Consider the following 26050-nt stretch of genomic DNA (forward strand, 5'->3'; position numbering starts at 1 on the left):
CCTCTGTGTACCACCATCTTTAGCTCCTCTCACTCACTTGCTCAATGTTGCTCCCATGCAGCTGTAAAAAAATCCTTCTAAAAGAAAAAAAAGCAAAAAAAAAAATTGGCCCCAAGACAAAACACTGTAAATGACATTATCCTGGCATACAGGTACGTTAAGAAGTGCAACCCTTCAACAACCACAAAAGGATGACATCAACACGCAGTATACACTAAGTACATCAACAAAGTCAGTCATTTGTCAGCAAAGTCAGTAAGATTTCTGCATTCCTGCAATGGAAAATGGATGAATGGACATACAGTATAATTTAATTTTTCATCCATCCATTTTCCAACCCGCTGAATCCGAACACAGGGTCACGGGGGACTGCTGGAGCCAATCCCAGCCAACACAGGGCACAAAGCAGAAGCCAATCCCAGACAGGGTGCCAACCCACTGCTGGACACACACTAGGGCCAATATAGAATTGCCAATCCACCTAACCTGCATGTCTTAGGACTGTGGGAGAAAACCCATGCAGACACAAGGAGAACATGGAAACTCCACGCAGAGAGGACCCAGGAAGGAAACCCAGGTCTCCTAACTGCAAGGCAGCAGCGCTACCACTGCACCACCATGCCGCCCTAATTTTTCAGCATTATTTTTTTTATTTTAACAACTACTGCAGGTCTAGTAATAAAACCAAAAAAGTGGTCTATGCATTTTTAATATATTCAGTTTTATGTGTAAAACATGTTATGAATGTAATAAAGCAGCCACCTAAATATCTTGCCCTAAAGAGCTTTCTTCCAAATTTTGGAATTCTTTACCATTTAGTTCCACTAGCTTGGCCTGTTTGTCATAAACAATTATGCGAAAAAGCAAAACAAAATACTCAAGAGGGAAAATTACCTTGTTCCGACATAATGAGAACTGAATCATGGATATGCAGTATGAGGCAGGTACCCATTTTGCTGCCAAGCCCCAGCAACTTTTGCTTTTTGACAGATGCACTGGAACACAGCCAGGGATGACTGGAATATTCATTTTAATATTCTATGTGCAAATGAAGCCATCACCAATATATGGAAAACACAAAATTTAAGATTTTTTCTTTCATCATTTTTATTACTAATGAAATAACTTCCTACATGTAACCAGAAACACAGCTGAAGGTTGCCTCTTTGTCTTGCTTTGTCTGCCTTCCTTCCTAGTGGCTAAGGCTTCATACTGTAAGTCAGTCCTGCATCTGACTCACTGTGTGACCTTCAGCAACTCATTCAACCCACCTGTGCTCCAGTAAAAAACATTTGCAAAGATTAATGTGCTTGTAATTTTCAGGTTCCTTTGGACAAAAGTGTAGGCTACAAAATTAGATGTACAGTAGTTTAAATTAGGATCAGTGCTGGCAGTTTTTCCAAGTTTCTGTTATGTTTGTTGAATTAAAGTGCTGTCATCCTATGCCTATTTCTGTCACCATGTTCTTTCTCACCTGTCTTTTCTTCTTCCTACATTCTTATCAACTGAACTGTAGTCATGAATCATTGGTAATTGCCTGCCTGGTGTTATGGTTAAGCCAGTGTTCCTCCCCTAGATCCTGTTTAAAGTTTTTTTTTTTTTTTTGTCTTTCTGTTCATTATTACTCATTGTTTTTCAATATATTAATAATATTGCTCTGATCACTTATTATATTATATAATATCTGTTAATTTATTCTTTTTAGTTTTTATGCAGTTTCTATGTGTAAGAATATGTTCCCTGATGTTTCTTGGATTTTTTAGGTGGTTCCACCTGTCCATCACCACTGAGGGTCTGTGCCCAGTCCTGTAATGCCTTACAGGCAATGTGGCTCCTCGCCATTCATTGTGAATGTGCTTGGTGGTTTGATGAGTTCCCATTGTGATTATTGTGTTCTGACGCAGCAGGAAAAGAGAACTGATTTTGTGAGTAAACCAGGAGAAACAGGCAAAAGGCAAAACAAAAGAAAATAAAAATAAACCATAGCAACTGTAACCCAGATAACATCAAATTCAAGGTCGATTAACAGGCAATAAGTCGGAACCAGGCAATAGAAAAACAGAAAACACACAATAGATCAAAATGAAATTAAAGATTTTTTCCACAGATCGGATAAGTTTCTTAGTGATAGGCTGACATTTTATGCCAGTTGTTGATTAAGTCAAGGTCACAACTCTGGAGACCCCACCCCTAGAAGTGAGGGACTTGACCCTGACAAGACTATACAACATAACTTCTCTTAAAGAAAAAGGCTACGGAGCATTAGTTTTCAGTTGAAATCATGACTTATTGCTTCTTTGCATTTACTGGTTTTTGTGAATTCTATTACTGTTTTAAGGATTCTGATTTCTGTTTTTTGTACTCGGACTTGTTTGATTAGGATTGCCTTTCAGAACATACCCTTTTGCCTCCTTTTTTGGTATTTTTTTAAGTATTTTATTTTGCAGTTTTTGTTAATAAATCCTCTCTTATAAAGATTTCGGTGAGACTTACTGTATCTCTGTTCAAGTTAGAATTTCATGGTAGTTCCTTTTGTGAGACATGACTCTCTCTTTTGCATTTTGCATTTTGAATGTTTGTTCTCTATTTTAAGGCCTAGGGAGACCTGAAGCCTCCTATTTTCCTGGAATGAGACCTGTTTTTTCGTGCAGTCCCATTAGCATTCTGGCCTGTATTTTGGTGGGCTTTTTTGTCATTTATGTGCTGCAGCATTCATTATGGAATGAACAGCCGTATGATAAACAAAAACTGTGTTTTGAAGAGTCCATGATGAGTCTCATTATGTTTAGAAATCTGTGGAGTCTGTGGACCAAATTTTTCAGAAATATTGTAAGGGTTTGAATGACACTATACCACACAGTCTGGAATGGATCCGTACATATACAGCAGCTATGCAATGAGAACTTTTTGTTTTGCCAGTTTTTACAGCAACATGACATATCTAATAGACTTTTATGCTTCTAGAGCTGTAGAAAAAGCTTTTAAAGTCTTTAAACCTATGTCTTCAGTCTGTACTACAGTTGCTGTTAAAGCACCCGTTCCAGTTTTTGCCTCTGTTGTTATCAAACCAATGGTACAATTGATGTTTAATTCCCAGTTCCGTTTTTTTGCCACAGTCACTGTTGAACCAGTAATTTCTGGCTTTGCTTCATTTGCAGTGGACCAATCACTTCCAGTCTTTGCCGCTGTTATAACTGAACTTCATGCATCTGTTGCTCAGAATGAGTCTTCTCCTTCTGCTTGTACCTGTTTATGTGAGTCTACTGTCTCCCATCAGGATGTTTCTGAGTATCTAATGGGTCCCCAGGAGGGGGATCTCTGGAGCTGCTGCCTATGTCCGAGGACAAGGCGTTAGAGTGTTGCCTACTGTGTCCCCAGGCGGTAATTTGTTGAAGTTCACCATGTTACTAGTGGGAGTGCCACAATGCCTGCCTCACTGCCCAATTGCCTTGAGCTGATGTCTGCTTTTCTGCCTGTAAACCCTAAAACTCTAAAAGTGAGTATAACACTTATGATCTCACAATTTAACTTTTGTCTTTCAGACCAGCTTACCCAGCCTGGATGTGGTCTGCCTGCTGCCCAGTCATCCTTACCAGGAGGTGTCCTGCCTGTGGTCCAGTCACCTGCCTCACCAGGCCAAAGTCTTCTGGTATTGTTTCCCAAGTCAAGCTCAAGTCGTCTCGTCTTCCCCAGTGGTCCAAAGTCTTCTAATCTCGTATGTCCCACCTTTTTGTTTTGCTGCATTACTCATGTCACCAGCTACATTAGGATTTCTCTAATTAATGGAATGTTTCTTTTTGTTTATGGTGTCCCCTTAAAGAGGGGACTATGTTATGAATGAATGTGCTTGGTGGTTTAGTGAGTTCTCATTTTGATTATTGCTATTTTGTATCAATTGTTTTCATGACTTATTTGTATATTTTCACAATTTTTATTAATCTTCTTTTATAAAGTTTCAGGTGGGATCCCCACTTCCAAGACATATTTTGAGATATTTAAGACAGTCTTATGTATTTTTATTTTTAAAAAGCCTGAAGCCTCCCAATTACCTAGGGTTAGTCCAGTTAGGATTTTGGACTGTATGTTGTGTGGGTCTTTCTGAAGGCTTCACCTTTTTGCCATTTGTGTGGTGTAGCAATCATTATGCATTGTTTTTGAGGTGATTAGTTTTCCTGATGCAACTGTCACATTTGTTTTGAAGTGAAATTAAGGATAACTTTTAAAAGCTACTGTGACTATATGGCAAAGGTCATTAAGATCAAATTTTTAGTAAAATTATAATTAGTAATAAATGAAACAATTTTGCTGGAAATTGAATTCACAGTGAAACTCAAGTGTTTGCTTCTAAAAAAAAAAAAAAATTAGCAAAACAATCTGTGTTTTGCTTTAAGCAAAATGTGTGCCATTGACATAAGAAGAAAGATGTTTAGTTCTGACTGAAAGCGTTACCATGATTTCATTCCACAAGTGGCTTCCTGTCAATTAGTATTTAAGTAAAGTTCTTCTTTGGTAAAATAAAAATCACTGGACTTTTTGTCTTGTGTAGACATTTTGTTGAGCCAACAAATGTGTTCTGATAGTATGATCCCATCTTTGCCAATTATAATGACAATTGTGGTGATCACAGTCCTAAAGATACATCAGGGACTTGGAGATTGCATGTCCTTAACTTCTTGTGCAGAAATCACAACACAGGATGCTAGAGAATGGCAGGGAGTGGGTTGGGGTGGTTTCACACTTCCTGTGAAGAGGAGAAAGTAATTAACACAAGGGTGCATTTTATTGAGTCTTCATGTAGAAATATATGAAGTATGTCATATTTAAAAAAAAAAACCCACTGCACTCTTCCATGGTTATGTAAAAGAGAGGTATACATTTAATTGAATTTACTAGTGGTTGACAGATATGCATTACATGCATTATGCAGCTAAAAGAACACAGAATTGTAGCAAGGCTTTAGGGAGCAATAATCCTTATTTCCCAACCTAAAAAAATTAAAAATTCAAAAAAACTCTTTTAAGTGAGTTTCATATTTTGTGACTGTGAGATTGCCTGAGAAATTACCTTTACCGTTAGTTTCAGAAAACCTTAAATTAGGTGAATCTTGCCAGGTTGGCTTATCACTAGTCTTATACTACTAGAGAATTTGTTCATCCCAGCTTAGTTTCTGCTTTATAAAGCTTTTGGGTTAGGTGTAATTATGTTTAATCCAGGTGGCATTATATAAAACTGGGGCCCTTATTAATCAGATAACTCTGAGAAAGTGTAGATATAGTTCTTGCTTGGGAATTTCTCTACCAGTAAATTAATCCTGTATCATCGTCATCTTCATATGGATTAAATGAATTACTTAAAGGCTATGGCTTAACAAAATATTATTAAACTAATAACGGCATACTGCACGATAATGTGCAATGAATACACTTGACTTGAGCATTCCTAGTTTTCATACTCTTTCTCTGTCTCTGTTTAGCATTCATTTGTTCAGAGGTTGATGCGCTTACTGCTTCCTGAGCAGCTCTTCTTTTCTCCACCCTAGCAGCCCCGCTGCTTCTCTTCTTTCATTGGCATCTCTTTAGTTAGATTTTGTGTTGCAATTACTTAGTACGTTTTCTTTAATTTTTCACTTAAGCTGGCACTTAAGTCTTCAATCTGCCTCAAGAATGATTAGCGAAGGTGGTAGGGAATGAGAACGGCGCCCATACGCATGCGCCGCATGGCCGCCCTGCTGCAGAGAGTTGATTCTACAATAAAGCAAAATAAAACTAAAAAGAGTAATAAAAATCATCACCCTGAAAGTGGATAGTAGACGTCACGTAGTATATGTGTACCAAATTTCAAGTCAATAGGTGAAACGGTTTGCAAGCTACAGGTGATTTAAAATCATGAACAGTCAAACGAACAGCAACGGTAGCGTATTATATAAGAAGATATTCTTATGATAAACCTTGGGCAGCATGGTTGCACAGTGGTAGCGCTGCTGCCTTGCAATAAGGAGACCTGGGTTCGCTTCCTGGAGTCCTACCTGCATGGAGTTTGCATGTTCTCCCCATGTCTGCGTGGGTTTCTTCCCACCGTCCAAAGACATGCAGGTTAGGCGCATTGGTGATCCTAAATTGTCCCTAGTGTGTGCTTGGTGTGGGTGTGTTTGTGTGTGTCCCTGACACCCTGCCTGGGATTTGTTCCTGCCTTGCACCCTGTGTTAGCTGGGATTGGCTCCAGCAGACCCCCGTGACCCTATGTTGGGATATAACGGGTTGGACAATGACTGACTGACTGACTAATAAGCCTTGGTTCACCCGAAAGCTCAGACAACTGCATTAGGACAAAGAGTTTTCAGAAATAGCAATCATGAAGAATACAGAAGAAAGGGATTAATGTTACCAAGAGAAAGTACTTAAATAAGATACAGGAACAATTGTCTGGAAATGACAGCTCATCAATTTGGAGCAAGTTACTAACTACAACAAAAAAACATCAAACAGCTCTGTTGATCCCAGTCTGGCAAATCAGTTGTATCCGTTTCATGGTAGCTTCATGAGACAAAGGGACATAAATCAGCATGATGGTCTCACTGTTGTCACTTCATACTCTTCCTGTACTCAGCTTCACCCTCCTGTCATCACTACAAAAGAACTCAGCAGCTTATTCAGGAGGCAAATTATTAGAAAAGCTGTATGCTAGGGCCTTTTGAGTAATGCAGCACAACCTCTCTGTGACACACTAACATTAAATACTTTCAGACAATAACTTATTCAGCAAAAGTGTGTCGAGAAATGCTACTGGGGCTCCTTTATATTAACAGCAATATGCATATATAATGCTTCACTGTGACTGTGACAACCAAGTCATAAGTTGATAGTGTGTGTATTTATTTATTTATGTAAAGAACTTCTGTAAAAAGGCAAATTCTCCCCAGGTTTGTTCCTCCTATCTATCTATCTATCTATCTATCTATCTATCTATCTATCTATCTATCTATCTATCTATCTATCTATCTATCTATCTATCTATCTATCTATCTATCTATCTATCTATCTATCTATCTATCTATCTATCTATCTATCTATCTATCTATCTATTGTGGAATATGGCCGGCCAGTCATCCCGGCCAATACCCCCAGGCCGCCAGGTGGAGCCCTCCCTGCAGCATGGAAGTGCCCCGAATGCCAGCAGGGAATTATGGACGTTGGAGTTTTCCTTTACAGTCCTGCTGAATACCATGGGGGCCAACAGAGGACACTGCAGGGAGGCCCAGAGACTCTTACGTGCCCTATAACCCGGAAGTACGTCTTAGTCTCAGCGACAGGGGAAATGACGTACTTCCAGGATGAAGAAGACTTTTGCTCTGACCCAGAAGTGCTAGAAAGTCACATGAACTGCGGGTTCAGAAGCACTTCTGGGTCAGGGACTATAAAAGACTATGGGAGATCCCAGACGAGTGAGCTGAGCTGGGTGGCAGGGTGGCAACACGTCTGGGAGTGGAGGAATAGCTTATTATTGAGAATTGGTTATTATATGAGTATTGTGGAGAGGAGGGTGCTTAGTCCACTGTATATTTGTAATAAAGTCAATATTTGGACTTTTACCTGGTGTCTGACGACTGATCCGAGGGTTCAAGGGGATGACAGCGCCCTCTATCTGTCACACTATCTATCTATCTATCTATCTATCTATCTATCTATCTATCTATCTATCTATCTATCTATCTATCTATCTATATATGAGAAAGCACACAGAAGAATGCAATATCTGATGGCTGAGTACCTGTGACTTTAAGTGGGAAGCTGATGGGATATGTGATTTATTATGGGACAGCTTGGAAAAGTTTAGAGTTTAAAGAAAACAAGTGAGGCTGCTTGGCAATCCAATTCAATTTAAAAATAAGTTCCTTTTTGAATTGCCCAGTTCGACTGTGAATGTATTAGTTTGTGAACATGAGACTCCAAACACTTAAAACAAGTATTCAATAGCTATACTTAACACATAAGGCAGCAATTAGAAATTATACACAAGAACATAACTTATTTTACAAAAACTTAGAACAGTACATTTAGTATATGTAAACACATATTGCACTTTAGGAACCCAAATGAAAGCTTCATGATGCTCCAATGTCACAGCAACTAAAGGAGTCTAGCCTTATAAGAATGTGTAATTGTACAATACAAATAGTCGGCGTCTTTTAAATGGATGACCTGTGCATTGATGTTATAAATGATTTCTATTTTACATATTCAGTCTCTCATTGGCTTGGCGATACCGTAATTCAAAAATGAGTGCAGTCTATTGCCCCAATGAAATTTGGTAACATTAAATAACATAATCTAGTGTCGCTGATACATTTTTGAATAAGTATATTTTATAGAGATTTAATTACCACACTTTACATTTTATGCATTGTCACACACATGCGACTTGGGGACAGTTTAAAGGCCCTGGTGGTGGTAATTCAAAGCAGATCAAGAAAATGGTGATGTATACTAACGCGTTTTCTTTTCTTCCCGCTACAGACTGAATGATTCATTACATGACCACCTATGATGTAATTTCCAGTGCCCCTTCCCCTGGCCCCGCCTATTCCTGCCTGGCCTGTACTTAACAGAAAGTGTCATCATCTTAGCCAGTCTAGTCTGAGACTTGTGTCATGAGGGATATTCTTTTGCTGAAAAGACTTAAATATTTTGTCTTAATAATATACAGGGTCACGGTGTCAGCGCAGTTCTTTGACTTTTGTCATCTTTTACAGAGGTGTACTCAGCAGGATGATGACGATTCACAAGACAAGCGAGTCCCAGAGCCCCAATTTTGCAGGCCATGGCAGTGGAGCTACAGGCACTTCGATCTCAGGTGGGAGAACAATGAATTTGCCTTGTTGAGGTGGAGGTGCTTACTCGGGTATGTGAGGCCCTCTGGTGGGAACAGCAGATGGGACCATTCCAGGTATTGTTGCTTTACATCCAGATGACAATTGTGATACTTATTTTCTTATCTTTCAATGTACAGCACTGGGAGTCATCACTGGGAGTGAACAGAATGGGCACACATACTAGAAGCATCCCTGAGTGGACCAGCTCAGTTTATTACAAACTTGAAGAGCAGACCACCACAGACTACACCAAACTAAAAAACAAGAAAATTTGACCCAGAGAGGCCAACCCGTTTCCAAGCGTTTGTATTATGAGGCGGAATTGGGCATTAGCTAAAGCTGAGGGAAAATGACGCCAAAAAAGTTGACAAGGTTGTTGCTTGCAACTTCCATGTAAATGTCCTCCCTGACTTCCTTGTCCAGCCAGTCTGGCGGCTTGATACCCAATTAATGGATGACCTCATAACAGCTTTGAACTACACCGAGCAGCCTAGCAAATAGAGTACTCAGAACAGTCCGCTGATCGCCACCAGCATTGGGATGCATTGCCATGCCTTATCCCATCTGCTATAAGACAGAACCATTGGTTGGGCCCAAGGAGGACCTCATACCCCTATCCTGCTGTTTCAAGTGTGGGGAGGTTGGACACACCACACCATCATGCCCTCACTTTGGCGAGTTGATGAATTGTAGCCAGGCATGAAGAGATAGGTATTGTTTCGCTGCCAATCCCTTTCCCTTCCCTACATTGCGGTCACAAAGTCACAGAAATGATAGATTCCAACAATACAGTTTACTTTAAAATGAGTTGTACTCTAAATTAATGAGGTCTTATGGTAGGTGCAAGAATATCCTGGAATCAAATCTATTTAGGTGTCAGGATTCCTGTATGTTTCTGTATTTCTACTGCACATCAACTATGAAGCAAGAGATGTTGCAAAATAAAGTAAATCCCTACACCTGAATTACTAGCGACAAATGCTGGAAAGACTTGTGTTATTATGAAACATGGAGTGGAAATGATGAATAGAGTGTTAGTGGGATATCATTTCAAATTAATCTTTGAGTGTTTTGGTAGGTTTATTGTCATTTTCTTATATAATGTTTTCTTTTTCTTTTCTTGCAGCTATTTCTTTGACATTTTGTACAGTATCTTGAGCTACAGCCTTGTTTATGCAAATATGCTATAGACATAAATGTTATTTACAGCACATGCCCTTTTAATAGTATTGACACAACTGAAAAAGTATTTTTTTAATTTAACTGTGATTTCTGGTCTGCTACTCTCTCTGTTAAGAAAATTCTCTCATTTTCATGAAAATATGTATAGCTGAATTTGAGTGATATAGGAAAAAACACATGCATACATAAATACATACATGCAAGCATTATTTATAAAGATACAGCTGTAATGTCTGGCTTCGCACAGGATTATTTCAAAAGCATACTATACATTTAAAGTGAGAAAAATATTGCATTTGGACTAAATATGATTATTGACCTCATTATTGATCATAGCTGAAATCACATGTAGCGTTATGGCTACTTGTTAGTCAAATCCAATTTCAGATGTGATAGAGAAACAGTTCTAGTTAGGTTGGGATAGTAGTGTGATAGTGAGAGGTTATGTGTGTGACCTCAAATTGCAATAAGAAAACTCCAGAAAAAATACAGCATCATTGAGGGTAGCTAGGGGTCATGACAAAAACGGAAAGTTTAAAGAAAACGTTAAATAAAATGGGTGGGAATCAAACTCAGATTCCGTGCAGAAAAGGCAAAATTGCAAATCGTTACAATGCCATTGAAAATTCATATGCAAATACTAGAGAAAAAGCTTTAAATGGGATTTGTTTTGCTTTTATTTAGCAAACAAATCTGCCAATGGGATAAGCAAAATTTAGTGGGTCACTATTTTGTTATTGATATATCAGGCTATAGTCTTTGTTATTCCTCATTTTTACCATAGGTTACCCACCTCCTGCTACTTTGAAAGACCAAAATACCAAATTTCAAGTCTGTGGCTTGAAAAAGAAACTGTGCATACACATCAAACAGAAGTTGTGTCTTATAGATATTGAAATCGCTGAAGTTAGCCCAGTGTTAAGTGTATGTGGAAGTTGGCCCTCTGATGGAGTGCTGCATTGTTTCCTGCTTTGCTTCCAGTGCTGCCAGGATCCTAAATTTGATTAAGCAAGTCTTATTTTCAAAGACATAAATCTGGTAGTGTATTTCTTATTTTATATAGATCTTGCAAAATAGTTTATTTGCTGTTGGCTGTAGTTATCTCAGAAATACAAAGTATACAATGACTATTTCTCCAATTATTTCTCCTTACATTTCAAGTGTATATTGCAAGGTGATACTTTAAAAGGTGATATAGATGTGAGTGCGTGTGTTTAATCAGTGTCTTGGGAGATCTTTCTGCATAATGCCACTTACTCCTCTCAAATTATTTTTTTTCCACCACAGAATTTCAACATAGAAATAAGTTAATTAACCTAACTGCCATGCAGAAAAGTACTTTACCCACAGGTATTCCATTCTTAACATTCAGTTCAATAAAATCCAGATACTAACAACAAGTGATTAAAAATACACTCTATAACTTAAAATATGAGATAACAAACTCTAGCCCTAGCATGAATCAGTGGGATAGAGTTTACTAATTCCGTGTTTTAGTGCCTTATGATTTTCATACTCCCATTTTCTTCTTTATGTATTGCAGGATGATGATGATCTATATCGGGGTGCCCACACTTTTTCGGCTTGCGAGCTACTTTTAAAATGACCAGGTCAAAATGATCTACCTACATTATAAATTATATATGTACTGAGTATACATAAAATATATGTTGTCGTACCTTGCATAACTGAATAACCTTTATGGCACAATAACAATTCAATACATTTACGGTCACTACAGTATTTGGATTTAATAATCTTCATGTGGGCAAAGGCTGACTCGCATAAATAAGTAGAGCTGAATAATGCAGTCAAGGAGGTAGCTCTTAGAAGGACTTCTTATGCTTAATGATCGAGTGACTCGCCCGGAAAGATGCTTTGGTGTGTCTGCCTTTGCTTTTGAATTCAGCCAAGTGAAAAATGACGGCTATCCGATTAACTGCAATTTTAGTTCCCTCTCCTTTCTCTTTCTCAGATCGCTTTTCGGAAGGAAGTCAGTTTCGTAGTTTTTATGAATAGTTTGAAAGTGCCTTTCCACATTTTCCTTCTTTGGAATAGCAATGATAGATTGACAGATCAGACAAACGCACTTCGATTGTGACATTGTGAGAAAAAAATTCCTCTTCCAATTCCACATCCAGCCCATATTCTCCCCAAACAATTTTTTTTTTAATCCCTTCTTTAGTCAATATAAATTGGAAGGCTGACTAGATCACTTAGATAGCTGGAGTGTTGCAGTAACTCGCAAATTTGTTTGTGCGTGCAGGATGACCAGTGTGTTAGAAGAAAAGAGATCTCAGACTGGCCACCCTGTATGTCAATCAAGTGGCAAATTCCATAGGGAGGATATATGATAGGCTAACGTTTAAAAAAAAATTTTTTTGAATGCAACGCCATCTACCTGCACTACCTTTGTGATCTACTGGTCACTGGGCACTCCTGATCTACAGTATATCATCCTTCCCAGTGCTTACTCTCTAGCCTTGCTGGGCCCTTCCACTGTTTGTGCTATTCATTCCTGCCTTCCATTGCCCTTGCACCTATGTTTGTGCAAGAATGCTTTTAAACTAATGCATTGAATGGCTTTAATTGATCTATACTCTTCTTAGATAGTGCAGGAAATAGAAAGAAACACAAGTCAATATGTGATAGACCACCCTTTGACTTAAAAACAGCAGTAATTTCCTAAAATACCACTTGCGTATGGTCTCTGAAGGTACTCTTGTGGTCAGATGATGAAAGCCTCATGGTAAACTTGCCACAGTTGCACTGCAGACTTTGGCTGCCCTGCTTGCTTCTGTCTCAACAGGTAATCCAGACTGGCTTGATGATGTTAAGATCTGTGAGGGGCATGCCATCTGTTGCAGGATTCCCCTGTTCCTGTTTTCACTGAAGATTTTTTTTATGATTTTGTCTGTGTGTTTTGGGGTTGTTATCATGCTGAACAAAAAATGTCAGGACTGATCAGTTGCCACCCTGATGGTATTGCATGATGGATAACAATCTGTTTGTTCTTCTTAGAAGTGAAGGGGCTATCATTCTTGACCAAATTCTGCACTGTTTACAGAAATAGAAATACAGATTCAGAACTATACTTTCTTTCTTTCTGAGCTGTCTGAATTTCATCCATGTACTGTTCTCCAGTCCTTTTGGAAGACAAACTGTCTTTTGTTAGAGTAAAAAAAAAATTTGATTTTTATGCATCCGTCTGGAGCACCTGCTGCCGTTTTTCTGCTTCCTGGTCCTTGTGTTTATGTGCAAAGGTGTGTCATTTGGCCTTATTTTGATTGTTGTAGAAATGCTTTTTGGTTTCCTTGAAGACAGCTTCTGATAAGATGTTTCTGGGCTGTAAATGGATATACCAGATTCCCAGTACATCTGCTAGTTCAGAACTGAGAGTGTTGCGGAACATCTTTTGATTTTGAAGGGAATTAAAGTTGATATCTATATCACTCAATAACTGAACTCAGCTTCCATGGCCAACTACTCGATTTTTGGCCCTCAACATTTCCTGTTTGTGCTTCTCCATAATACCATGGATAGCACATCTGGAAATTGCCTAACATGAAATTACTCTTTGGGAGAGATCTTGGGGCAAGAAGAGAGTACCATGTGTCTGTCATAATGCTTACTTTTGCAATTTCTGTAAGATCTACAATCTCACCCTTGTAGTATGACTGTTCTCTGACCAGTTTTACTCCTTTTATAAAACTTCTTCCTTTTAGATAGTCATTTGGTTCAACGTACATGTTATGCCATTGATTATTAGTAACTGTTTGTTGTACTTGATTAATCAAGCACTGAGCTGTATGGCTACAAACAACTTACATTTTTAGCTGGGAAGTGGACTATTATTTTGTTAGTTTCTTACTTTAAGAACATTCAGGTATCCTATTATATTGGTTAACTTTTTGTAAAATCCAGAAAACACAAAATAATTGTCTGTGACAAATATTTTTGTGAACTATCTAAAGCATCTAACCCTTTTGCACAACACTATATTAGGGGGGCTGAAAGCACGCTAAGGAGAAGCGGTCGGATCATCTGCTGGCTTTCTGCTGCTGGTGAGCTGCGTGTTTTGCTTGTCGCTTGTCGTTGTTTTAAGAGCTGTGAGCACATGGTGTGTGTCTGCTAAAAGCAATCCAACAACTGGTAGGTTAGATGTCCGTGGACTTGTTTTAAATTATGTCTCACTGCCTTGTCTCACATGATGTTGTAAAAACAATACTTGTCCTTTATTTCCAGCCCCGGGTGTGGTTAAATCTCTGTCTCGCAGGACATATAACGCTGCTCGCGTTGTGAAGTGGGGGGGCAGCTGAACGCATGCTAAGGAGATCATCTGCTGTCTTGCTGCTGCAGCGCTGCCCGTCGATCATTTTAAAGCCTGCACAGCCGCTGTCCTTTATGCCACTTCGTGTCTCTGCTACTCGCGTTGTGAAGAGGGGGGTTGGGGTGGCTGAACGCACACAAGGAGAAGTGGTCGGATCATCTGCTGTGAGCTGCATGTTTTGTTTGTCGCTTGTCATTGTTTTAAGAGCTGGGAGCAAGTTAAAGTGTCTCTCGCGGGACTTCAAATTGTCTTCTGAGAAGATCACATCTCGTCTCCCTAGTCTGCCTCCCCAAGATTTTTTTTTTTATAATAGAGAGATATTTTGTATTATTTTATATACATTTTAAATTATTTATATTTATATTTTGTACATCCCTGTCTGGAAAGGTTCTGGAGGTGGGAGGGGTGCTTATGGTGCCAAATGCTATAACTATTCATATCTTTGTGTTATAAACATGAAACTTTGCACTGATATAGTTGACATGTCTGGGAACAGCTCAGAGGTGAAAAATTCACCTGACATTGTTTCAACTTAAAATATACTTTATTTTAAAGCCTGTACAGCCACTGTCCTTTTTACCACTTCGTGTCTCTGCCACTTGCGCTGCGGGGGTGGGGGGTGGCGAGCTGCCTATTCTGCTTGTTGCGCTACCCACCCATTTCAAAGCCTGTAGAGCAGCTGTCCTTATGCCATTTTGCGTTTCTGCCGCTCGCAATGTTGGGGGCGTGGATATGGTGATCATCAGGGGATGTGGGGTTTGGGTGGCTGAACGTACGCAAGGAGAAGCGGTCGGATCATCTGCTGGCTTTCTACTGCTGGCGAGCTGCGTGTTTTGCTTGTCACTTGTCATTGTTTTAAGAGCTTTGAGCAAGTTAAAGTGTCATTTGCGGGACTTCAAATTGTCTTTCGAGAAGATCATGTCTCATCTCTCTCCCCAAGATTTTTTTTATAATATATTAATATATATATCATCTTCATCTTTCTAACATTTATCCTTTGTTGATGCAGGGCCTGCTTTTTGGCATATCATTCTCCACTCCTACCTGTCCAAGCTGATTTTAGGTGCAATGTCAGCGTGTTTCATATCCTCGTTCAACTAATCCAGCCATTGCTTCTTTGCTCTTCCGTGCAGTCATTTGCCTCCAGGGTTGAAGTGAAGTACTTTCTTGTCCACCCTCTGGTCACTGCTCTGCATCACATGACCATACCACTATATGTCCGTTTCTCACATTTTCACAGTGATTGGCACAACTCCCATCACTCTTCATATGTTTTCGTTCATTACACAATCCAACCAGGTCAGGCTTAGGCTCTTGTGTAGCATCCTCATTTCCAAGAATTGGAGTGCTTTCTTTTTGCTGGCAACACTCCCTATTATAAAGTACAATTAGAGGACAGACTTATAAATTTTCACCTTGAGGTAGTTGGACATTCTACAGTCACAAAGGACGCTGGTAACCTGACATCATTTCAGCCAGGCCTTGTTAACCCCCACTTGGTCATCTGGAAAAGTGTCGCTGTCTGATGAAATAAACGAGTCAAAGTATTTGAAGTCAGTGACTTTGTTGAGGTCTTATTTGTCAACACGTATGGACCATGTTCCATGTATTCCATCTTTTTTGTGTTGAGCTGAAGTCCATTTGCTTCCAGATGGTCTTTCCATCACTACACAATCATTTCCAGTTCTTGGTGCGTTTCCTCCATAAATAAGACATCATCAACATAGCGGAGTGTCCATGAAATCTCAGTTTAGATGTCTGCAATAGAGCTGTCCATGCAGAATATTAATAGTAACAGTGGTCGTCTTTAAGGTATGTCTGCTTCCATGTCTTTTGTTCCGTCCTCTTCTCCTTGATGGCGACTTGTACTTCTTCATTCCACCACCACGTTTCCTTTTCAATGAGGCTGTTTTCGGGTTACGTCTTCTAAAGTATCTCAGACGTAGCATTACAGATGTTCCCAGTGCCGTTGTTCCAGAAAGCGCTTCTGCCAGCTGTTCACCGTTGACACTGAGGGTGTCCAATGCTTGAGCCATCTGGTCCTTGTATTGGGAAAGCTTCCACCACTTGATCCTTTCTACTTCTGTCTTTCATACTCTTGGCAGACGTGTGAAGCTGAGTTGCAGATTCAGGATGAGAAGGTGGTGTAATGGGGTAATGTTTGTGGATGGGATCACTTTTGCATTTGAAACTTGCTTCAGGTTGCATTGTTGTAATGGCCAGTAGTCCATTTGTGTCAATCATGTGCCTCTGGTATAGGAGACAATTTATGTTTGTCACATTTTGAAAAACATATTAGCGACAGGGAAATCGTGTGCCGCTGCACAGTCCAGGATTCAGCACCATCATTGTTCTGATCACCCTGGCCATGACCACTGCATATTTTCTCATACCCATCCCTTGGTTGGCCTACAAGCTCATTCAAATCACCAATGTATTCATTAGGGGCAATTGATTGCAGATGCGCATTGAGAATCTCACAGAAATCGTGATTTTCGTTGTCAGAGCAGCCCTCTTGTGGTGCATAACATGACACAATGCACAATCTTGATTAACATGAGATTTCCAAAATTTGGTTCCACCACTTTTTACTGACAGAGATCGTGACTCTGTTTTGGTTTGTGGTTTGGCCAGTACAGAATAGCTTGCATGCAAGGTCAACACATCAGTTGTCCACAATGCTTCCTAGAACTTGGCTTCGGCCAATGAGTGTTCCAACATTGATGGTGGCTAATTGGAGTTTTTGTCATCATTGTTGATGCTAGAGGACTAGCTTATTTAGCCAGTTCTGCCTTTCGGTGAATAGCTCTCGCATACTTTTCACACCTTTTGGGTGAGGGCACCATATGTCACCTAAAGGGTATGCCCTAGCTCCTTGGAATAATTTTTAGTTTAATGATGCCATGATGAGACCAAATAAGTGTTCTAACTGGTGTGTTGTACCACTTCACTTTGGCCTCTACCATTAGTCAAGGTTCTAGGACGCAAAGAGGTGGTTGTGGAATTTCATCAGCCAATACTATATATATATATATATATATATATATATATATATATATATATATATATATATTATCTTTCATATATATTTATTATCTTTCATAAAATATTATGTATGATTACATGTTGAACAGTTTGTTTAGAACCACATATATTATAGCCCTTAGTCAGTAAATTTTATAATTCAAATCATTTTTCTTTTTCTCTTACTTTCATATTAAACCACACCATCATCATGTTTATTTAACTATCTGTTGTGCCTAGAATTGTAAGTGTTTAATAGTAACAGTATGAATAAATGTAATTTAAAATGACAAGCATCCACCATGAGCATAATGCATGTAGAATTATTTCAACAAACTTGAAGGATTACACACAACAAACAACTTCAAAAATAAAAGCAAACATCTGTATTAAAGCTGCACAGATTGCTCCTTGAGCTCTTTAGTTCCTTATAGCTTAAACAAGACTTGCTTATTTGTGCTGTAGCGGTTAACATGATTTGCAGTAAGGTTCTGAATGAGTGTTAAATACATTACATTTAAAACATAACTGCAATCTAACATAATGCTGCTAAAGTGAAGCTCAAGCATCTGGTAAAACCTTTTCATACTGCAACTTCTAGTCAAATAAATGAATGCATATGAATGGAATTACCGATGATTTATTATTATTTTAGGGAGTTTTCTGCATACACAGTAATAAAAACTCTATGGAATTATCAAAGATATGCAGACAAGGTCGTAAGATAACATTCAACTTGGGTGTAATATTTCTAGTTAACATTGGTTCATGCAGATTAGACTGTGTCATCTCACCATGATTACCATCTGTATATCACATAACACTCTGCTGATACAGGAAAATGTCTCAACTTTATATAAATCAGTGACCAGGACACAAAATCAACCAAAACCCCTAGAGCTGCCAGGCAGCAGCACTAACCACTGCACAAGTGTGCTGCAGAAGAGAAGATTGTGCTGAACCATGTTAACATTTTAAAAAATTTCCTTTGGTCACTGATGGTATATTGCATTTTCTACCATACTTTCTAAAATAGAAACTAAAATGGTTAGTCATAAGGCATATTTTATTCTATTAAATTGAGCGTGAAACAAAATAGTAATCTCAGGCCTATCCATGAAGCACAAGGTGCAAGGCAGAAAGGGCACACTCAGACACATACAAAAACATAATTTGGAATTTCCATTTAACCTAACCTGCAAATTGTTGGGAAGGTTGAAGAAAAAGTAAAGTACCCAGAGGACAACACATGCAAAATGTGTCAAGGGATTCAAACCAAAAATGCTGGATCTGTGAAGCAGGATGTGTGTTTGATTAATTGCCAATTATTAATTGCAAGTTTGTGCAAGAGTCTAATCCGGGGATAGGTTTAGGCTTCAGTGATCCTGAACTGGAATAAAGAGGTTGGATGTAGCTTTGCAGCCACATCATAAAAATACCATCTATAAATGAATTCACAGCCTTATGTGTACAAGTATTCTACCCTACCCTGTACATTATGCTCATAAATAATGTGCTGAAGTTATCTGTGTTTATTGGCTGATTCCCTGGCTGCACTGTGTATAATGCTGTTTTTGTATTTATAAAATCAGTTTGTGTCAATATAATACACATGGTTAGATTTTACCAGGGAAGTGATTTCTACCTTGCTCATGTAATTATATTTCCTTAAAGGGTAACAGTCACATTTTGCTATCTTTTAAGATGAAAAAGTACTTTACTGTAAATGTTCTGAAAAAAACTGTAGGGTGGCATGATGAAGTCATTTTTGTAAAAACCATCAGAAAAGTGGAACAGTGAAGTCACTGGTCTAGTACTCAGCTGGTGGAAGATCTCACATCCAAAGAATTATCACAGCATCATAAGGTGATGTGGGTGTCTAGTCTATGTCCTAACCCACACCTTCAAACTGCCATTCATGCAACCAGAATGGGCTTTTATTAAATTATTGCATCATGTCTCTTGAAAACATCTCTGAGTCCAGCAACACATTTATTTACCTTTATAGAGCTGTTAGAAGATGAAGGAGACTCGTTTAATTTTAATAATAACATGCTATTCTTGTGAAATCATATATGAGCATGATCATCTGGATTTAAAGGCAATTACTGTAGTATGTGTTAGTATAAAATGCAACTTTCAAGATAATAAAGTACTCATCCACTGGTTTTGTATTATTAATAAATACATTTGCGTTCACAAACTGAGCAGAAGGAGTAGAAAATTAAATTAACTTGTGAGAGATCCAATTTTCACCCTTTACTTTTCTGGATTAATTTTTTGTGTCCCTAAACCTATTAAAATACATAGGCCCTTGATCATTTTTTACTTGTGATGATTCATAAGGGATGTGGGGGCATTTTCTGATTGATAAATTTAAATCATTTGCATATTGATGAATTGCTTCTCTTTCACATACAACAAGACGTAGATTCCTTCGATGAGATTTAATATCAGCAAAATCTTTCCCACACATGACGATTTGGTAAAAGGGAGGGTCTTCATACAGATCTCAGAACAAAATATCTAGTAATGACTGGGGAGGGCTAAAAATTTTGAAAACAGGCAAAATGCACAGATTAAAATGTTTTGACTATAGCCTTACCACTAGCATAAAAGTACAAGCTTAAATTAATCCATGGCCATGATATTACTGATGATATGGCCTCTTTAAATGTGAACACTCATACTAAAGAAGAAACCACTGAGCACAGACATTTTCTGAATTGTTCCAGGAACCCTCACAATAAAAGGTAGTTCAAGTAAAACAGGAACAGGCTTACCTTTATTCCAGCTGGTTTTTGGTGGTAGTTGAAAATCAGAATTCCAAGTGTTTTGAAATTTTGAAGAAATAAGAACATTTACATCAACAAAGAAAATGTGCATGTTGTACTAAGATATGCCATTTTAATGCTACACTTTTTTTTCTTCTTTTTTTTCTAGTCTACATTCTTCTAATTTGCCCTTTTCTGGCTCTTGTACAAGGTTTAGCCTAAACATCATTTTCATATCTTTTAAGATTGAAAATAATCACGTTGGTGTATTGTTAATTTGCCATCATATAGTAATTTTTCATTTTTGGATTTTTTTTCTGGATTTATTTAACCACAAGTATGTCATTCATATTTTGATTTTCAGTTTCCAGAGGGGAACTCAGAGAGCAAAGGAAATAATGTATGTTCTAGTAATTCCATTGTTTGTGAAAGAATTGCACTTTTAGTGTTCAAAATGTTCCAAGACATCTCTGCTCTTATAATTCAAAAGAACACAGTGAAAACCCTTAATAAAGACTGCCCCAGACGGCCTCCTCTGGTGTTTATTAGAATATCCACTGAGGCGCCTCACCATTTTGATCACCTCTAAACTTTGTACAAAAGCTCTTCACAGTCACCTTTCACTCTCTACCTCTAACAAAATGCTCTAGCCACACTACTTGCCATTTGGTAATTTGCCCCAACTTTTTACTATAGGCCCTATGTGCTAAAGTCATGGCATGGTCTTCAGACCTGAGGCAGGAGTTACTTCCAAATAATTTCTGGAACTACTTTTCAGATCCAAAATGCCAGTAAAAAATCACTGGACCTCTACTTCCCAGTGGTGGCCCTTAATAACACCTGACATTCTAGAAAGTTCAGGGTCATCCCTGAGCACCTTGCATTCCTTCCAAATTCAGTAAAATGGCTGCTCCTGGACCTCCCACTCTTGAACATAGATAGCCAGATCCCTATAGTTTCTTCCGTGGACTATTGAGGGACTTTCAGAGGGATGAAAGTAACTGTTTTTGTTTTGCTCATCCTCCGCATCACTTTTCTTACTAGTGTTCCCTTGATCAATATGAGAATGTTACCTATACTCTTGAAGAAACTCTTCAGTGAAAAATATGGAACATTTTCTTTCCAAAACATTCTCTATTGAGCCCATTCACTTGTTCATTCTGTTCCTGTCTTTCCTAAACAACACACTGAAATTTTCAAATAACATACCTATAGGTTCAGTTAAGTCTTGACTAGCACCTGAAATCAAGTTTCTCTGCAGTTAGTGAGGAGGTCAGAATTATGGGAGGAATTAAAGAGTAAAATTGGAGCTTCTGATCAAGTTAGCTGTAGCAACTTAGGTCAAGTAGTTAGGATGCTCTCAAGGAATCTTCTATCAAGGATGTACAAAGTTCATCCCACAGGGAGAAGAGAACCACAGTTAGACACAGGAAATACTGTAAGGAATTATATTGTCTGAGCTGGGAGCATCTGGAAATTCTTTGGGATGAGCTGAAAGAAGTCGCCGAGCAGCCAGAACCCTCACCAGGATAAGTGGAGTGTCAGTAAAGAACAGTGAAGTTCATTTTAAAATATGGATATTTGTGATGATTAATGGTATTACTAAATGAAAATAGATTAAATAAAAGGTTACATATTTGTAGAGAAACTAAATGTTTCTTTGATCTAGTTCACAATTTCTGGTACATAATGCATAACTAACTTTCATATGGCTTTTAACCCGTTTGTGATGAAGGTCAAACATCAGCCTTCTTTTTACAGGAAGCCATAATGGATTTAAAAGAATGTTGCAAAGGGAATAAAATGCATATTCCACCAAACAGCTCCAAATGGTCGTTCTCTTGTCAGATGAGACAGCCCTGTGGCAGTGACAGATGCTTGAAATGTAGAAATCAAGGTGTCACATAACTCCATATGTGCTGAGAGGGCTCCTAAATCTGGAAGCATATGGCTAACTAAGGTCACTGAGAGTTACAACCTGACATTTTACCCTCTCGAGAATACCCTTAAGGCACAGGATCTCATTTTTCTTTTCAATGCAATATAACAGTTTTTCCAAGTGGCTGCTTTGTTAGACCAAAGCATGATAGTTTTATATATATATATATTTTTAAACAGATGAGCAATTAGAAAGATCAGATTCTTTTTAGTGATTTTCTTTCCATGTTGTAACTGTTCACACCTTTTCACAAGCTAGCATGTAAACATGCTTTTTGCAATTATCTAGAGAGTGTCAAGTTAGCTAAATGCCGAGAACAAGTGATCAAAACCACGCAACAAGACTTAAAGCTGATAATAAGGCTAAGAAGTAAAAAGGAAATGATATGCAAAAATTAACTAGCAGCAATTGATTTGTCAGCTCTGTTCTCTAAATGGATTTTGGAAGTGGCAAGTAGCATCTGTACTGCTGGTCAACTCTGTTACATGACAGAGTGCTTGTCTTGACTGCAGGCTTTTTTATGCCATCCTTTGATTAATAGTTTGAATATTTAGCTCTGTCAGATGCATCCGGCAAGGCTTACATTACATGCTAAGGACATTTATCTTTAAGCAACTCTGCGTGCTTCCACAACTTAATTTGCACTTTGCAGTTTCTCTCTGTTTTAATACGCCTTTTCAAAGTATCATTGTCGCATGCTTTATGTAGAGTAGATATTGATTGTGTAAAAAATGCATCTACAGCTTTGCTGGTGCTGTGCAGTAGCTCATTATTTTCCTGATTAAAATATTTCACTTTAAAAAAAGTTTCTTCTCTGAAAAATTTATACTGTAAACAGCATGACTGACTGCTTCAGAATTAAACAAAACTCAGTAGCAAGCTTGATTACATTGTATCTTGTGGAACGGTGGTAAATCTATGGTAAATCTGTTTCATAATATTATTAATATACCAATAATTCATCCATTCACTAAACTGTTTTTCAAATTCAGTTATCCATTCTAAGAATGTTAAGAAACACAATCTAGTCAAGGTAATTGCATGAAACTCTCTGTCTCTTGCCCAAGTCATAAACCTATTTTTGGGTTTTTAAAAGAAACTTAAGCCTCAAGTGGAAATTCACAGGTTGGAATTAAACAGCGGCTCAAGCATTTTGAGGTGGCAGCAATACCTGCAGCAGCACTTTGTATCCTTTCAATCAAGCAGTTGACCCAGGGACCTGAGTTCATTTCCCAAAAGAAAACTTGGGTTTTCTAAAAAATCGGAGTTCAACTCACATTTAAACGACACCTTAGCTTGATAGATATTTCTAAATTGGTCCAGCAGGAGTTAGTGTGAGTGTGCGTATGAGTGCTTTTGGCAAAGGACTGCATCTGGGAAAGACATTAGTTTGCCAGCAAATGAAAATTCTGAGAAAGAAACAGATTAAATACATGAAATGAAAAAATGCAAGATAACTAATTTGCATTAAATTACTAATATTTATGTTTTAATAATACACTGTGTTTTCCTTCAAGCAAGATATATTGAAAATCTACTAGACCTTGTGGACAACACATCCATTATCAGCTTTATTGTTCTCTACAGCCTTTATATAGAGACTATACCTCAAAATAGCCCCTTTCAACTACTGTACATAATTGTAAAATTATTAGTGTTAATCATCATAGCAATTTAGTGAGATAGGAAAAATTACAAATATTTCAATGATGTGATAATTCCTGAATTTTCAGAATTCATTCATGATAGTCTCAGGTAAGGGCAGGTGGAACCTAAATGTGCTCAATAAAACCATAACATTGCAAAAGTTGCTTTAACTTTTGTTTGTAACTAAATGAAAACAGGCAAACTAAAGCTCTTTGTTTCGTTATCATTGTCTTCCAGACCATCGGGCATACATCGATATGAGAACGCTACACACCACATCATTCCATAAAATAACACAAAATGATTTGTATAAATCAAGATGAGCCACAGAATGAGCAGGCAAGTTAGTATTAAAAGAAAGTTAAATTAAATGAGTTGAGAATATAAAACCAAATCCACAGAAAGTCTTTAACAAAAAGAAAAAACTACAGTGGCAAATTATAGATTTTCACTAGTTTTTTTATTTTACTAAACTCCAAGAAAAGAACCATTAAATCAGAAAAAAGGTGAACACTAGAAAACACTAAACAAGTGGAGATCTGGTTAGGCTGTTACACAAGTGAGAAACACCATGTTCAAGCAAAGGCACAATACACGTTCCAATAATTTACATCTCCTGCACCACCACATGATTGGTCCAGTATGTAATAAGTATTTGTGAAGATGTAACTCCATTCACAATAGTATAATGGTATATTTGCCCTCATCAGTTTTTTGCAGGACACTATATATTTTATCCAGGAGGTGTCCTTCTAACTATAATTAACTGTGCCCTGTTAGTCCTCAGTATTATAAATAAAGAGAAGAGAAATGTCATGTACCTACATCCTTTCAGGTGCACATGAAGGGGTATAGAACGATGTCAGCTGCCACAGGGTGACCCCACTTAGGCTGGGGACATAATTAATGATACACAACGTGTGAACCTGAGGACACTGCTGCTACTCAAGCAGTGTACTGACTATACCTGCGCTTGTACTTTAAGTAAATCTGGAGGATTCCACCAGGTGGCAGTGTGAGAAATCATGACATTGAGAAAACAACATCCGGTTTTGCTGTGTTGTAAGTTGAGGGAAAAAATATGTTAAAAATAAAAATTCTTTGCATTCTGCGAAGGTGCAAAGAAAAAAAAAGATGGCAACAGTGACACAGGAGATGGCATGTGACACCTTTAAATGTTTTGTGTAATTAAGATGAGGAAAATGTGATGCTTGTATTTCCTATAAGGGAAATGGATGAAGAAAAGCAGCATAAAGACATTCACATGTCATCATTTATGTTTGATGATTTGCTTCACCACGTTGAATCAGTCATCAAAAATCAAATCATGTAGATTGATCCAGTTGGAGCTACAAGCCTGCCATCGCATGTTGGTAGTAAACAACATTGTTGATGTAACGTATCAAAACTTGAACACAGGTGCCACCCATATTTACTGGTACTGCAACTGAGGCAACACATCATGTTAATTTCTCAGAGGATGCATCAAAATAACGCTGGCAGGCATGATGCATGCATGTATGCTTTCTGAGGGTGATATATAAACTGGCCCTTAGGAGGATTTGGGATAGCATTTGTGACAGATAGAGGGCGCTCTCATCCTCTTGAACCCTTGGACAATACGTGAGACACCAGGTAAAAGTCCAAAAGTTGACTTTATTAAAGCAAATCAGTGCACAAAGCACCCTCCTCTCCACAATACTCAGAAATTCCTCAATAATACACAATAAACCAATCCACCACTCCCAGACGCGTTGCCACCCTTCCACCCAGCTCAGCTCAATGCTCTGGTGTTCCTCAGAGTCTTTTATAGTCCCTGACCCAGAAGTGTTTCTCATTCTTCAGTCCATGTGACTCCTTATCACTTCCGGGTAAGATAAAAATTCTCTTCTTCATCCCGGAAGTACGTCACTTCCGTTGTCGCTTTGCCTATGACATACTTCCGGGTTATAGGGCACATGTGACTTTCTGGGTCTCCATGCAGCATCCTCTGTTGGGCCCTGTGGTATCCAGCGGGGCTGTTGAGGAAAACACCATTGTCCATGATTCCCTGCTGGTGTCTGGGGCACCGCCATGCTGCAGGGAGAGCTCCATCTGGCGACCTGGGGGTATTGGCCAGGATGACAAGCCAGCCATAGACCACATAGTGTAGGCATCTCTCCTCAAACAGCCCTCATGGAGTTGTGTTGGCCACCACTCGTCCATTTCTTCTGGAGGTGCTTACTTGTTGCCTTGGGTTTGGACGCGGCACGATTGGAAACTGTGATAAGGTTTTAAGAAGTACA

The 26050-nt window shown here is 38.4% G+C and overlaps 1 protein-coding gene across 1 annotated transcript in view; it reads left to right on the forward strand.

The window, feature by feature from the left end:
- The window catches only part of LOC120529885, a 50973-nt gene that overhangs the window by 14805 nt on the left and 10118 nt on the right, over positions 1-26050 (forward strand). Inside the window, exons 5-6 of the mRNA XM_039754101.1 lie at positions 3543-3715; positions 8750-8850. Of these exons, the coding sequence (XP_039610035.1) occupies positions 3543-3715; positions 8750-8850 (274 nt within the window). The remainder of the gene's footprint in view (positions 1-3542; positions 3716-8749; positions 8851-26050) is intronic.

This window comes from Polypterus senegalus, chromosome 5 (genome assembly GCF_016835505.1).
Source record: "Polypterus senegalus isolate Bchr_013 chromosome 5, ASM1683550v1, whole genome shotgun sequence".
NCBI lineage: Eukaryota > Metazoa > Chordata > Cladistia > Polypteriformes > Polypteridae > Polypterus > Polypterus senegalus.